Raw genomic sequence first — 14,530 nt, forward strand, 5'->3', positions numbered from 1 at the left:
GGACATATCGAAGTGCGTCAGCAATTTTCAAGCATTTATGAAGTTGGAGCATATTTATGAACACCAAACTTGGCGGGGGACTTCCTGTGAATGTCTGAGGAGCTGCTCCAGCTGGTAGCCTGCTCGGCGACATTCATTCTTCTGCAGGTTTTATATTGTGTTCATTTTTGGGTCCACAGTCTCAGCTGATTTACACCAGGGGAGGATCTCACTAGGCGACACTGGGTTATTACAGTGAGCGCAAGTTTGGCCTTGCCTCACCTGACTCGGAAATACTGGAAAAAGCACGAGAGGCTGCTGTCAAAATGATCCATACCATCCTGATTAACGTGTCAACATCCTCCTCTGAAGGGGTTCTGGGGTGAACATTCGCAAAAGCTGAATTTCCAGCCAGCTCTTTGAGTTCAAGGTCTGTGCGCTACCTGTCCTATTTCTAGGTTAATGCCCTTGAACATGTGTAGTTCACAACTGCCTGGATTTCTATGTATTTAAATTATTCCTCTGTAACACACACAAAATTAAATCAACAAACTGCTTTATCTGTGCCCAGAGCTGTCGAGAAGGGAAGGCTTTGTCTAAACCAGGCAGATTTTATTAGAAAAAGAAGTATATGATTATTCTATAAAGATTTGCATGGGCTTAAATCCAGGTATGTTTCATACCACTCTCTCCCCATCCACACAAGCTTTTTGTAACTGGTAAAGATGAAGGGGAACAGATTTGCTGAGAACTGAATCCATGAAGAACGCTCTATGAGGAAAAGGCAATCAGGACTCATAGTAGAGATGATACCTTTTATTACACCAACTATTAATTAATTAAATTCTTTAATTGCAAGTTTTTGGGCACAAACACCCTTCGTCAGGCATTAGAGAAAAGATTGTAAAAGTTCTCCTGAAGTTCATACGAACTTTCATTTCTACCTGGGAGAACTTTTACAATCTTTTCTCCAATGCCTGATGAAGGGTGTTCGTGCCCAAAAGCTTGCAATTAAAGAATTTTTTTTTTTGAAAAAATATTGTTCGTCTAATAAAAGAGATCATCTCTACTACGAGTCCTGATTGCCTTTTCCTCTAGACCAATACAGCTACAACCTGGATACCCGACTCTATGAGGAAGGCATCCAAACACTGAATTTACTTCTTTTAAGAAACTGGTGCATCCTGGATTCACCAAACCTCAGGGCAACACCATGCAGAGCTCATCTTCTTTTATATATGCATGGTCCCAATACGCTAGCACTACAAAGAGGAAGCTTTCTTGCTCCTGGGCAGGAAGGGTGGCCACAACATGGCACATTTTACTTTTTTTCTCAAGTGTTGGGCAGCGCTTGTATTCTGTAGTTAGTCGTGACGGCAAAATACATGCCAAAAAGTATTGCCTAAATTGTGCTTTAAAATGTAAGCTACTACAAAGCTAAAAAACATATTCCTGAAACAGTGAGGTACAGCCATCTGATAGGACACTGGCATGTTTCTGCTTTCTTTGTATACAAGGAGTCACAATTTCTATGCGACTAATTTGCTGCTGAAGAGGTGAAAATCTCTAGATAGGAAAGATAATCTTGTGCTTAGGGTAGTATACTTGGTGACTGCTCCATAACAGCAGACCTCTGAAACTCTGGATGAGTGAGGCCAAGTTTTTTAATGGGAGTTGATCGTCTCTATGGGCACTGGATGCCTACAGACCTTTAAAAACCTGGCCCTGGCTCTGCACCTCAGTTCTCCATTGGGAGGAGGTGCTCAGCCAATGAAGACGAGGTGTTTATAAACCACCTTTACTCAAATCTAAGACAAGGTCTTTTCCCCAATGTAACAGGTTCCCAAAAAAAAGCCCCTTGTCTTGGATTCAGGTCTGAGGCCAGTGGGCAGGCAGGTGTTGCAGCACTGGCTCTAGCCCCAGCCCAGGTTCAGAGCTGGAGGTGCAGCTGCTTCCTCCTCACCTCTTCAGCACTCCTCGTGCCCTTGGCTCCCCCACCGCTTATCCTCGGTTGTGATTCCAGCCCCACGCCGACTTGGGGCGCAGAGCACATGGTGGCTCTGGTGCCCGCCTGACCAGGCAGCAGTGGCAGTGGTGATGGCACCTCTGGCCCCAGCTTCATCTCTGACCCAGGCCTGGGGCAGAAGCTGCTGGCGCTGCAATTGCTTGAGGGGCCGGATACACCATGGTCCCTGCGCCCCCGGGTGGAGCAGGGCCGGAGCTGGAGCCAGTGCTGAACTGGAGCTGCGACCGAGAATAGGTGGCAGTAAGAGGGGGCATGCAGCGGGCGGGACAGAGACGTGGCAGAAGCAAGATGCAGGATGATGCAGGCACTACAGGGTAGGGGGCAGGGGGGACAAGTGGTGAGGGGGTCGGCACTGGGGGGGGCCAAGTATGTGTGTGGAGGGGCAGACAGAATGGGGCAAGGGCTGGGGTCAGACCATTTGATTCATTTGCCACCTGCCTTTCTACCACCTTCCTCCCCTGCCTCTGCTTTCCCTGCCCCAGTGGGGGGGGAGAGGGGGGGCGCTGAATTTAAAATGGTCCTCCACTACTTACATGGAAAGTTATAACAAATGTATAACAATTTTCCATGTATAGAGTCTAATTATTGGGGGAGGGGGGCTATCTTACATTCAAAGTTGGTAAATGTGGGTATTTAAGCTTAGAAAAATTCTGATTTATCCACACCAGCCTTTTAAGCAGTTTCATTTAAGACAGTGAAATTCATGAATGTTTTGTCCAGCCATCTGAAAAATGCAACACCATATATAGATCCATGCACACTCCAGGATCTCTTTGCAAAGAAATATTAACACGAGATTAAGTAAATCTCACGTTAAAATGCAAAGAACACAGATGAGGTCTCCTTTTTTTTGCTCAGGAGAATGGCAGCAACAATTATTTCAAACATGACCACTGCCTATTTTGCATTCCTACTGACCACCAGGGAAGTTTAAGTAGGATAACGTAGCCCCCATGACTCATTGCGGAGAGAAAGTAACTGGTATCATTTAACAGGGGAATCCTGCAAGCTTAGCTAGCCAAGGACATATTAACAAGTGAACAAAATATCCCTTTTAAAATATTCCTTCCAACATAGTCTCATCAAGTTCATGAACATTCCCTATATAAAATGTATTCATAATGCAGCTTGAGTAACAGTATTTCCAAGTGAGGTGGCTCAACCTAGCACTGCTCTCATTAAGAGACAAGAAAAAAAAAAGCCATAGGGACTGAAAACCACACACAATTAAAGAGTCCTAAGCAAAGCTGAACGATTGCTAAGCTGGTCAGAGAGGTTATGTTCCTTGGGGATCCTGAGCTGTACCAGCTGACTTCTACTTTGTCTGTAATCTATCTGTTATAATGGAATATTTTATGCAGATTACATACAATACAGATTTCTTCTGCCTACTGCACAGAGCTGCGCACTGTCATGCTGTAGTTTCAAATTATTTTGGGCAAGAGGAGAGATATAACCACTGGAGCTCTTGTTAAAGCCGGTCTATCCAAAAGCTTTGGTTGGCAGGGCCCTTAGCCTTAACACCACAGAGCGGTATTACTAAATATGCTGTTCTCATTACAAAGAGCTGAAACTGGAATGAATTCAGTGGCTGAGGTCATTCAGATACTATGGCAGAGTCATTATTGAATTTCTACTGCTCTGATTACAAAGAGTGCATGTTCAGTCCATTAATTTGTAGTGTGGAAACTAAAAATCAATGGGGTGCTACTTAAAACCGCCTTTGTAATAATTATAAACCTGCATGCAGATCTACACATACAAGGGGAGAACTGCTGAAGAGGGGGGAAGGAAAGCATCTAGTTGGTTGGTCTGTAACTTGGAAAGGAAGGGAAAATAGGAACAGCTAGAGTGCACAAAAATAATGGGAGTGAAATTTGGGCTTTACAGAAATCAGTAGGATTTTTGCCATTGACTTCAGTGGAATTGGGGTTTCATCTCTAGTGTTACATAACATGCATTGGAGGTACACAGCGAGGAGGCACACCCAGGAGTTGAGCACAGAGCTATCCAAAAGATGGGACCCCGACAACAGGAGTTCAGGCTTTCCTCAATGAACTCATTTCCAGCTGGAGCGTCCAGAATAAGGGTGCAAAAAGAAGAGAGGAAAAAATTACTTGTTCCCTGGGAGAGGTTTCAGTTGGCATGCAAAGATATTTCTGGGACTATGCCATGCAATCTATCTGCACCAGGGGCTAAGGACCCAACAGCTCAGCTCTGTTAAAAATGAAATGCCAAATCTCGAGGATTGGCATTTGCTGCAGTGTAGTTCCCTTGGGCCAGAGCCAGTTGATGTAAATTAGCTCCAAGGAACTATGCCAATTTACATCAGCTGAGAATTTGGTCCTTTTAGTTCTGTTCCTTCAGAATAAGTGCAGGTGCCTGTGGCTCTCATTAGGATAAGATACTGGGCACCATGAAAATAGGCTGGCCTGGGGCAGGATGTACACAGGTTGGCACGAGGGTGTTATTAAGATGTACATAGCCACTATCATTCTCTCTCAAAATCTAGTAAGAGGTTTGAAAGTGTTACAGAAGAATATACTGGCCAATCCTAGACACAACAGCAGTGGGTTGCATGAAAGCAGCCCACTTGAAAGAGTAGGATTGCATGACACAGTTGAATTTATTATACATGGCCGAAAGGGGCATAAACAGTTCTTTTGAAAACCCACAGACACTTCTAACCTAACCATAGAACAGCCCGACTCTGCCGCAATCACACAATGGACAAAGTAAGTAAAAAATATACAAAATCAAAGCCCTTCCTACATCCTCCCAACCCATCCTTCCCTCTACACACTGACGTGACAGCAAGCATTGAAGCCCAGGCAATTCAGGAAAACGTGGGACAGATTCTGCACCGACTCAGACTCGGGGAAATGAGACTTCCCTTGAGCGTGAGACTTCATTGGTTATAAAGCAGGTCACCATACAAAATGTCGGCGTTTGCCGCTGATTGCCATGCAGCGGTACTGGAAACCAATTTGAACCCCCATGTTTAGACTGTGGAATGACTATGTTGTCTCTGATGCCTCTCAAGTAAGTAAATCATGAGTTTCTAATGATGACCTATATAAGTCAATGCACTACCCACTTCTTATTTATAGCCAAGGGACTTCAGGACAACTTCAGGTGAATGCAAGCTGTTGTTTAGACTGTAAGAGCTCCCTGTCCATAGTACTGTAGCAACACATAAGGCAAAGTCTCTGTCTTGATAAGTGAAAGATGCACAGGGAAAATGATCTGGAAGCCATCAACCATCATGTCCAACATCCTTCATCTGCCTAACAGCCTGTGTTGGCTGGCATCTGTCTTGTGCTTCACAAAACAACGATGCTCTTGCATCATTCTGCTTTGCCTCCATGTATAACTTTCACAGGTATTTCCAGCTAGCCAGTGTCTAGTATGGTGATGATATCGAGGAGAAGGTGCCTTAGTCCTTGACCAGCATCCAGTGGGTCAGATGCTGAACAAGTGCCAAAGACAAAAAAAAAAAATCAGTGCCTGCCCCAAAGAACATATTGCTTTTGAACATTTTAACACGCTGCTAAAATTACTATCTTCTCAGTACAACAAACTACAATGGGAATGGATTCCAGTAGTTAAAGTCAATGACATTCAGTAATAAAGAACAAAAAACAAATGAAAAGGAAAACAGTAGGAGAGAAATGTCCACGTTTTCCCCAGCTATTATTTTTAGGTGCATTTACAAAAAATGCAGAGTAGTTTATGGACTACTGATGGTTGGGATATTTATAATATCATCTAGCTGCAAGAATGCAAATAACATCATTTACTACATGCATAGGCTACTGGAGATAGAACAAGATATTCTTGGCAAGTCAGAGAAACGGCCTCACTAATAAAGGAGAGATATACATAGACAAGTGCCAAGCTGTGCATGCACTCTGAACAAAGATCTGACCACACTTTACAGACTCCATTAATCAAGCATACCTAAATTGCAATTCTCTAATGAACATTTTGTTCACCTATATAATCACTTTGTGGATGATGTATGCAGTGATCACCTCTACCATGTAATGATATGGAAGCGGGAGAGAGAGGGAGCACAAGTAGAGTTTCTCTCGTGTACTTAAGAAAGTGAAATAACTGTGAAATCTTTGATGTCTCTGCCTGGCACATCAGCGACAACACTTTAATAGCGATCTCTGTAAGCTAGCGCACTATCCATCAGCCTGTCTCCAATGCAGCTTTTCTGTCCAGGGGACTGCAGCAGTCTGCTGTGCTTTCACCTATAGCACACTGCCCATGTTGCACTTGTTACTACAGACCAGGATTGACCAAAGTTATATGATTATACAGCTCAGTTTCCTCTATCGCTTTGTCTAAGCCAGTTATAAACTTCTTAAGTAAGAATCCTTCCACCTACCCCAATGGTGGGACAATCCCATGCTGTGACTTTCTAGTAAGCTACAGAGAAATCAGAACTGAAGTTTGTAGTGAAATTCTTCACTTCTCAAGTCTCGTGCATAAAAGTTTTGTGATTCAAGTTTTTTCAGTGAATACTGACGGGGATCTGGGTCAGTCTACTTTAGAAATGTTTGGCTTTTGGCTTTTTACCTAAATCTTCTTCACACTTTCTTGTCTGACTGATGTATTTCCTTCCACTACTGTGAAGGCTACAGGGGAAAACAGCTGTTCGACAGTACGATGCCCTATTGCTGAACTTAGCTGTTTATAGGCGCCAGCGGGTATTTCCACTTCTAAGATCGTGGAAAAATACACATATGTACACACACACACTGTATGCATCATTTTTGTCTCTTATTTTCTGCTGCTTCCATGTCACAAGGTAGCATGATTGTACTGTAAAAGTATCCAAAATGTGCCAACTGTCACAGTTAAATAAGAGCTGACCTTCACTAAAATTAGAAGTAGTGCTTTTAGGTGCAAAGAGGAAATGAGCGGGAGTATCCATCCACAAATGTGTTGCCCCAGAGAGAGATTTTCACAGATAACCTAGTTAACGCTGACAGCTTATTACAGTGGAAGGTGATGGGAGCCGCAACGTGCAAATGTCTGTAATTGGCCTTCCACGGGAAGTGCAAATGAGCTTGCCAAGTTTCCCTTTCCATGTATTCCAGGAACTCTGTAGAAAGCATATTCATGCTAGCAGAAGTCATTGGGGTACCATGTGGGAAGAGAGTCAGTTTTCTAGTCCCTTCCCAAACATTTTTTTTAAAGACTGTACTGTCAAAACTTAAGGAACAATTTCACCATGGACTCTGTGACTCGCAGTTATTATTGAGTTGGTCAATCAATTTGGAATGGATAAAAACTCATGCATGCATTGCATGATTGCATCATCTTATTCAATTTTGTATGTGTGGGACTGAAAACAATTTACATACTAATGAAACAGAACAACGATACACGCAACCTGACTGGAATGCAAGGTTGGCTTGGCAGGGAGGGATTTAGGTTTCTCAGCAAGGCTGGGTAATTACATGTAATGTCCAAATCTCCAAAGGTTCAGTGCATTTGATTTGGATAAGCATCTATAACACTTTTCTAAACTGCCCGAACTTGCTGAGCCGGCAGATCTGAGCAGACCAGTCCTTCTTGAGATATTGCCAACCGAGCCAAGAAAGACTGGAAGAACAGTCTGCATCTCTTTTGCTCCAATGCAGAATCAGGAATTGCGGAGTACGCAAAAAAAGAGAAAAGCATTTACTACACGCTTTAAAACCTCTGAAGAAAACAGACAAAGTTCTTACTTCCTCCTGTCTAGTTTACTCGGATCATTTTCTTTTTGAGAGGAAACACAAAGTGCTCGCCCTACCTTTTGACAAAGTACTAGGGTGCTATTTTCAAAACCGTTCAGCACTGGAATCAGCTCAGTGGCTAAAGCCAAAGAAGGATTTACCATTGACTTCAAAACCAGCAACAAGTGCTGTTGAAAATCCCACCTTGGATTATGATGCCCAATTTTGAACTTCAAAGAGAGGGAAAAGAATGGACTGAGACAGAAAGAAGTGAGAAAACACTTTCCCACTGGGGTCTTCCAACCCAGTTATTCAGACCCTCTTTATTTTGTGGCTTTTAAGAGCCCATGATATTTAACTGGATGTCAGGTAGTACATGAAGTCCAAATGAAACCACTCTCTCTTAATAGTATTACCAATATTCTCTATTATTTATATTACCAGCTAGGAGCCCTAGTCACAAACCAGGACCCCAGTGTGATAGGTATCATATAAGCCATGGGGAGAGGTGTGACAATGGCTATGGTTATCTGACATTTAATAGACATGGAGAGGCATTGGTACAGCATCAAACAGAAAAGGCAGCACATGGCAATGGGTGAATGCACTCCCCTGGAAACTATTGCTTCTTAATGCTAGTGAGAGCTCTCTCCTTTAAAAAGAAACCCTTTAATAGTTGATAGGGTTTACTGTGCTGGATTTCTCCCCACAAGGACCAAAGGAGACGGAGAATGAGAACTAGGGGTTCCCTATAAAGATGATAGGTACCAACCCCCATTTGGACGCTATGGCAGGCATAACTTTTGGGGCAAAGGCCACTATATAGATGCTTGCCTTCCCCAACCTTGAAGATAGATTGCTGAAAGGAGATAGGAAGGAGTCCCTTTCTTTTTCCCTCTGCCTTATGACACCACCTAGACGTACACTCCAGACAGCTACAGCAGTAGCCTTTTACAACTTGCCTTAGGGAAGCAACCTTGCAACCCCAGACTTCTGTGCCCTAGAAAAGATGCTGTTACAATGTCCAGCTGGCTGCTATCTCCACGTATGTGCAGATGTCCTGGGTATCTTTGGCACCCACATGATACATTGGAGGCATCATTGACCTATATACCTCAGCCTTTAAAAAAAGCATAGAAAATAGGCAGAGACAAATCAGATAAGGACCAGGAAATATGGGTAGAATTTTAAAGCAGCAAGTAAGGGTTTAGGTCTACGATTTCTGCTGCTGTTATTTAGAGCTACACAGATAGATTCCCATGTGTCACTTTAAACAGACAGATTCAAATCACAGAGCACAAGTTGCAGTGACCAACCCTGGGAGCTCTAAGAGTGGCATCGATAACTTGCCACTAGCCCAAGGGCTGCACCTAATTTGCACTGAAATGAGCGCAATATTTAACATAAAATACTCAGACAAACCTGCTGTTTGACTAATATACAACTTTTTTGAGAAATGAATGGAAATTGCTTGTCACTTGGGTTCGTCGGTATTAATATCCTGTAGGTGACCAGCTTTCTTCCATGGCATCTGCCCAGCTTGTGCATACACATTTTTGCAGACAAGGGTTCTACGCTGGCTGCAAATTTAGCTCCTCAAATCCTGTGACACGTCCCAACTGTCTAATGTTACAGCCATGGCACGTGCTACCTTCACCTTGATGCTGTATCAAGTATCACACAGCAGAACAATTCCAAGGAGAAATCCTGCCCCTTGAGCACCAAACATCTCAATGTTTGAGGTCAGGAGGTGGCTTGACTCCCTGCAGCCAGCCCGCTGAGCTTGTGAAATTTCTTTGACAACACTGATCCTAAACTGTGCAGGTTGTAGAGGATCCAGAGTCTAAAAAAACCCCAAAAAACCTTGATGCAACTGTATCAACACATGTGCATATGTGTAAATTTGTACATGTGCATGCCAGAGCATGCACGTATCTTGTGTGGCTTAAGGGGCTCGGACCTCCTAGGTAAAATTAAAGCCAGACACGCCGACTATATCACTCAGTGTGCTGCTCCTTTGAAACATGTTGCTCACGTGCTCTTCATATTTTTTCAATCACGAGAGCGTTCTGCTTCATGCTCAATTCACTTGGCACCATATGTTGCTGACAGAGAGAGGAAGGACCTGCAAAGCATTCCAAGGGCTGACTTGGTTTCCTCTGTGTCCTGATGCTATGAAACCCAACCCAGGCACAGGACTAGCTTATTTTGTATGAAAGAAGAGACTCTGTCACTGTTCAAACGTCTGGATATGCGTGCGTGCGTGTGCATGCGTGTGCATGTGTGCATGCGTGTGCACGTGTCAGTGTCCCTGTGAAACAGCCGGATGTATAAGCACGACAGCTGGAAGCATTCTTCCCCCGTCTAATTCTTTATTAGACAGATAGCTACAGAGCCATAAGCTCAGCTCATCAGCCTCTGTGAAGTTCAGGGCCAAGGGGACAAAGCAGTACATCACAGCAGTTTTCCATTCTGTCAATTTTTCTAGCAAGTCTCTTCATTTTTTCACACTCAGCTCCTCCACTCCAGTAAGTAGAAGGCAATGCTGTGTTGACAGAGAACACAGCAGGGTTGCTTTAAAAGCTTCAAGTGATTCCTGATCGCCCTCAACTCCCTTACTACCACACACGCTAAGAACAGACCAGAGCTCCCGAGGCGGAGGGGGCATAGCTTGCATCTACCCTATTAAGGAGCAATGGGGCTAGGTTAGCTTTGCAGCAAATTGGAGCAGCCTGGGGGGGCTTCCCTTCACTGAACCCCAGCTGCAATGGCCTCTCCGTGGCTTTTGGGGAGTGCATAAGTCCTCCAGTACCCCAGTGCCTCTAGGCTTTCCCAGCTGGTGTTAAGCCTACTGTATGGCGTCAAGGTTCACATCCAGAAGGACCAGGACATGCATGGGATTAAAAGCGTGAGCCTAAGACCTGAGTTGTATATGGCCATAAGGCCCTTAAACATACAAAGGTGACAAGAAAAGCAGTGACACAATACAGAAATAAGCAGCTTTGCTGGAGAAGAGCCTTAAATTTAGGGAATGTGAAGGGCAAGAGCATGGAGCACTTTTCCCCCAGAAGGAGCCTGTGAGAGGGGCATAAGCCAGCATTTGCTACCTGCTGTTGACAAACTCCTTGCATCCAGTGCTGTGCCAATCCAGTTCCTGGGTGGTGTCACTAAGGAACACTGTGGCCTAGGGAAGCTGGGACAATGTCATTTTGCTGCCCAGAATGATTATCAGGATGCCATATTTCAGTAACACTATTACCACCCCCAGCATCAGGAAGGTCCTAACCGGGCACGTCTACCCATGCTATCAATGCTATAAAGGCTTGCTGTGCAGTTAAATACCGGGCAGTAAGCCTTCCCTTGGAGCCTGTCTACATACGCTGCTCCTACCCAGCTCTGGCTCCCTGCAGCAGCCAAGGGAGGGCTCGGCTCCCCTGGGGTGCTACCTCGGGGGCTGGCAGGGAGCACAAGGCTGATCCTCATGCACATGGGGCCAGGAGAACTGTGCCAGCTGCAGCAGCAGCTGTCACCTTGCCCCCTACACATCGAGAGGGGTCCTGATGTGCAGGGGGCTGGGAGACAGCTGCTGCTGCAGAGCTCTTTGGCCTCCTACACATGGGGACAAGCCCCATGCCCAGCGGGGCTTCCCTGTGCAGCTGGGGGTTGGCCAGGAGCTGTCCCACTTCGGAGGCAGCTCCCAGCCAGCTCTGGGCTGGGCACAGATTTCCTCAAGCAGCCCAGGGCTGGCTGGGAGCTGTCCTGCATGTGTAGATGGTGATGCTTTACTGCGCAGTAGATTAGTCTACTGCACAGTAAAGCGTCCCTTGTAGACACACCTACTGAGAGACAATGTAACACCCCAAGTGGGAACTAATCTACTCCTTCTGCAGGCTGCATTAAAGACAAAGAGTGCATAGCGCTTTCTCTCCCTGTTGACTCATTCTCTGACCTCCTGGAAGTGGCTGATCAAGCAAGAAGAAAAACAATCCTCTGTGCATCCAGCTCTTACCATCCACTGCCGTGGCTCCCTTGCTTCACCTGGGGCAGGTTAGGGTATTATGTCTTGTGTTGTGTTAGGGTTGATGGCATTATTACAGAGAGTTTAGATGCTGGATTTGTATAGGATGGTTTGGATAGGGAAGATCCTGCGTCAGGCAGGGGGCTGGACTAGATGACCTCTGGAGGTCCCTTCCAGCCCGACTTCTCTACGATTTTACAATCCCCCTGACAGATCATTTTAGAAAAGCATCAGAGGAGAAACAAAATTGTTGTTTCCTTTTGCAGAGACAGTTGAGAGCATCTTTCTCTGCCTAAATGAATCAATGAATTTACAAGTTCACTGGGTTTGTGGCAGGAGAAACTTAAACCCTCCTGCGGCTGGAGCTCCAAAGCAGAGCCTCACATGTTCCCATCTGATCTCATAATAGAAAACAGTGCACTTTGCCCAGACAAATGATGTTACTAAACTACTTTGAAAAAGCTGGTGGTAGCGGAGAAACATCCCATTAGGGGCCTGCAATCCTTAGCCAAATTAAATTAGCTTAATAGCATATTTGCGCTCTGCACAGAGAGGGCTCCAAATGACACTCAATAACAACTGTAGCGTCCACCACTCAGTACGCCTCTCCCCAGGTAAATCAGTGCGGAGACACCTAACTGGCACTCATTACTGCGTTTGGGGAGGAAATCCGATTAATACAAATTCATAGCATAAGGCTCTATTTCAGTGCATTAGATGATACACATTTCTGTGGTGGTTGGAGAGCTAAAGGCGTCAAGGTTTCTGTCTACTCAATCCTTCCCAACACATTAACATTTCGTTCAAATTCAGCCCTCCTGCTTTTGAAAGAAAGGGACTATTTACATATGGAAATGAAAGAGGCGTTAATTAACACATCTACTTTTATTTGCATAATCGGTGCTAAAAATATTTTATAGGTTAATTAGACTTTATGCAAATTGGATTAAGAAGATTTAATTTGAGTTTTGATAACCTGACTATTATATTTCCACAGCTGCAAATACATTTAGCATTACGTGCTGATTCTAAAACCCTGGTTTCCCTTTCAAACATTTTTAATACCATTTTTGGCAGGCTTATATGATTTATTTCTTTTCCCTTTTTCCCGTCGGCATAAACTCTCCCTTGCAAATCTCACTAACAGCAATGATATCAAATGTAGTTGGATTGAGTTAGTAAACCACTCGTGGCAACAGATGTTTCTGCACTTTATGGAAGTCTAGCATTTATGAGGCATCCTCATTGTCCAGGTACTGAAAGGACGTGTTGCTACCACTTACTCCGACTCTCCTGTGCCTGGAGAACTAGTGCACAAGTCTGAAGGCCACTGGGCAACCTCAAACCAACCCAGTGCTGATTGAAGATATTATGACCTCCTCCAGCAGGCCTCGCTATGAATTGAGCTAATACCGAAAGGTAAACCCAAGCAAACCATGAATGGTTCCAACTTGCTAAACAAACCCTAACAACAGCAGTGACTCTCGCAAGAGAAATTCCTGTCTAGGCTCCGAAAGTAGTTATTCGTAGACCGTTATCCACTCCAACGTAAGTGGATGTCCCCATTCCCAACCTAAGCTGCCTTGCCTCCAAGTACGAAGGGGGAAAGGTAGGCAGATACCTTCTCCTGGTGCATTCCAAGGTGACTCAGACAACTGCAAAGGACATGGGGGGGAAACTTGGGGAGAAAATAATTCTTCACTCACAAAAAAAGGGGACTTTTCTCATTTACGCTGAATACCATAAATAACAAACACTTTGCATGATGACCCTGAACTAATGCTGAAGAGTTAGTGAAGCTCATCACAGAAGAGTTGATTGGTGACTTGAGAGACTGACCATGGATGATGAGACAGCTTTTGAGAAACAAGGTCGGAGCTATCAAGCCAGACGAATCTCTGCATAGTAAAAACCTTTAAAGAGTAAGACGCTCATATTCATGGTAAAAAGGGGAGGGGGCCTCCCTTAGGTCTAGTCTATTCATTTTGAAGCTTACACTGATGAGTTTTATTACCTGAAAAGTGAGATGCCCAATTGTAGATCAGCAGATGGTACGATAGTTAATGTAAGTATCTCCAGATTTTCAGGCTGCAGATTTAATAGCTCTACTAAGTAGTGGTTAATATGAGTCCTAAGTCTTTCAAGCAGTGAATGGTATCATGGATATAAATGAGTTTAATGTGCTGCGGATATGAGCTCACTTACCTGTTCCTTGAACTTGGTGCTATCTTCTGACAAATAACTGTCGTGGTTGAATGTTTTCCACCATTCCCCACCTCCTGCTTCACATCCCATTGCCATGGATCACTTGTCTTTGCGCCGAGAATATTTACTCCCTTCTTCACCTTAGCCCTGTTGGAAGCAGTGATTGTAAAATATTTAGGAGAGGCCAAGGTAGCTGAGGCACTGTAAATTCAATATATCAGCATTAAGCAAAGCATCAAGGTTATTTTATGTTGCTGCCATCTGAAGGCAGTAGAGAGAGCAGGAACATTATCTTCAGAGAAAATCTGAGCTTTTTCTAACTGTGGCAACTTTTTGCGTCAGAGAAATAAACTATGCGTGCTTCTGCACTGGGAGGTGCTCTCAGGAGAGGAAGAATTAGGGGCAGGGCAGCTAGGATGCAGATTGCACGTGGCAGAGAGTTCGACTCTTTGGGGAAAATTTGCCCCGGTGTAGAACACCGATTAATCCCCCCATCTGCGCCTTGTGTGGGCTCACTCCACCGAACTGAATTTCAGGAGCAACGCTTCAAACAACCCGCTCCCTTTTCTA

At 44.5% G+C, this 14,530-nt stretch overlaps 1 protein-coding gene across 3 annotated transcripts in view; it reads right to left on the reverse strand.

Annotated features, from left to right (window-relative positions):
- Positions 1 to 14,530, reverse strand: part of TMEM132C (transmembrane protein 132C) — a 291,319-nt gene that overhangs the window by 118,113 nt on the left and 158,676 nt on the right. For 2 of the 3 annotated variants that reach the window (XM_090062397.1, XM_090062399.1), the window contains one exon: positions 13,961 to 14,107. The exons of the other annotated variant lie outside the window; for it this stretch is intronic. In XM_090062397.1, coding sequence (XP_089918523.1) covers positions 13,961 to 14,107 — 147 coding nt within the window. The remainder of the gene's footprint in view (positions 1 to 13,960; positions 14,108 to 14,530) is intronic. 3 annotated transcript variants of the gene reach the window in all.

The sequence above is a fragment of the Crocodylus siamensis genome, chromosome 9 (assembly GCF_052110815.1).
Source record: "Crocodylus siamensis isolate JL-2025a chromosome 9, ASM5211081v1, whole genome shotgun sequence".
In the NCBI taxonomy this organism is placed as follows: Eukaryota; Metazoa; Chordata; order Crocodylia; family Crocodylidae; genus Crocodylus; species Crocodylus siamensis.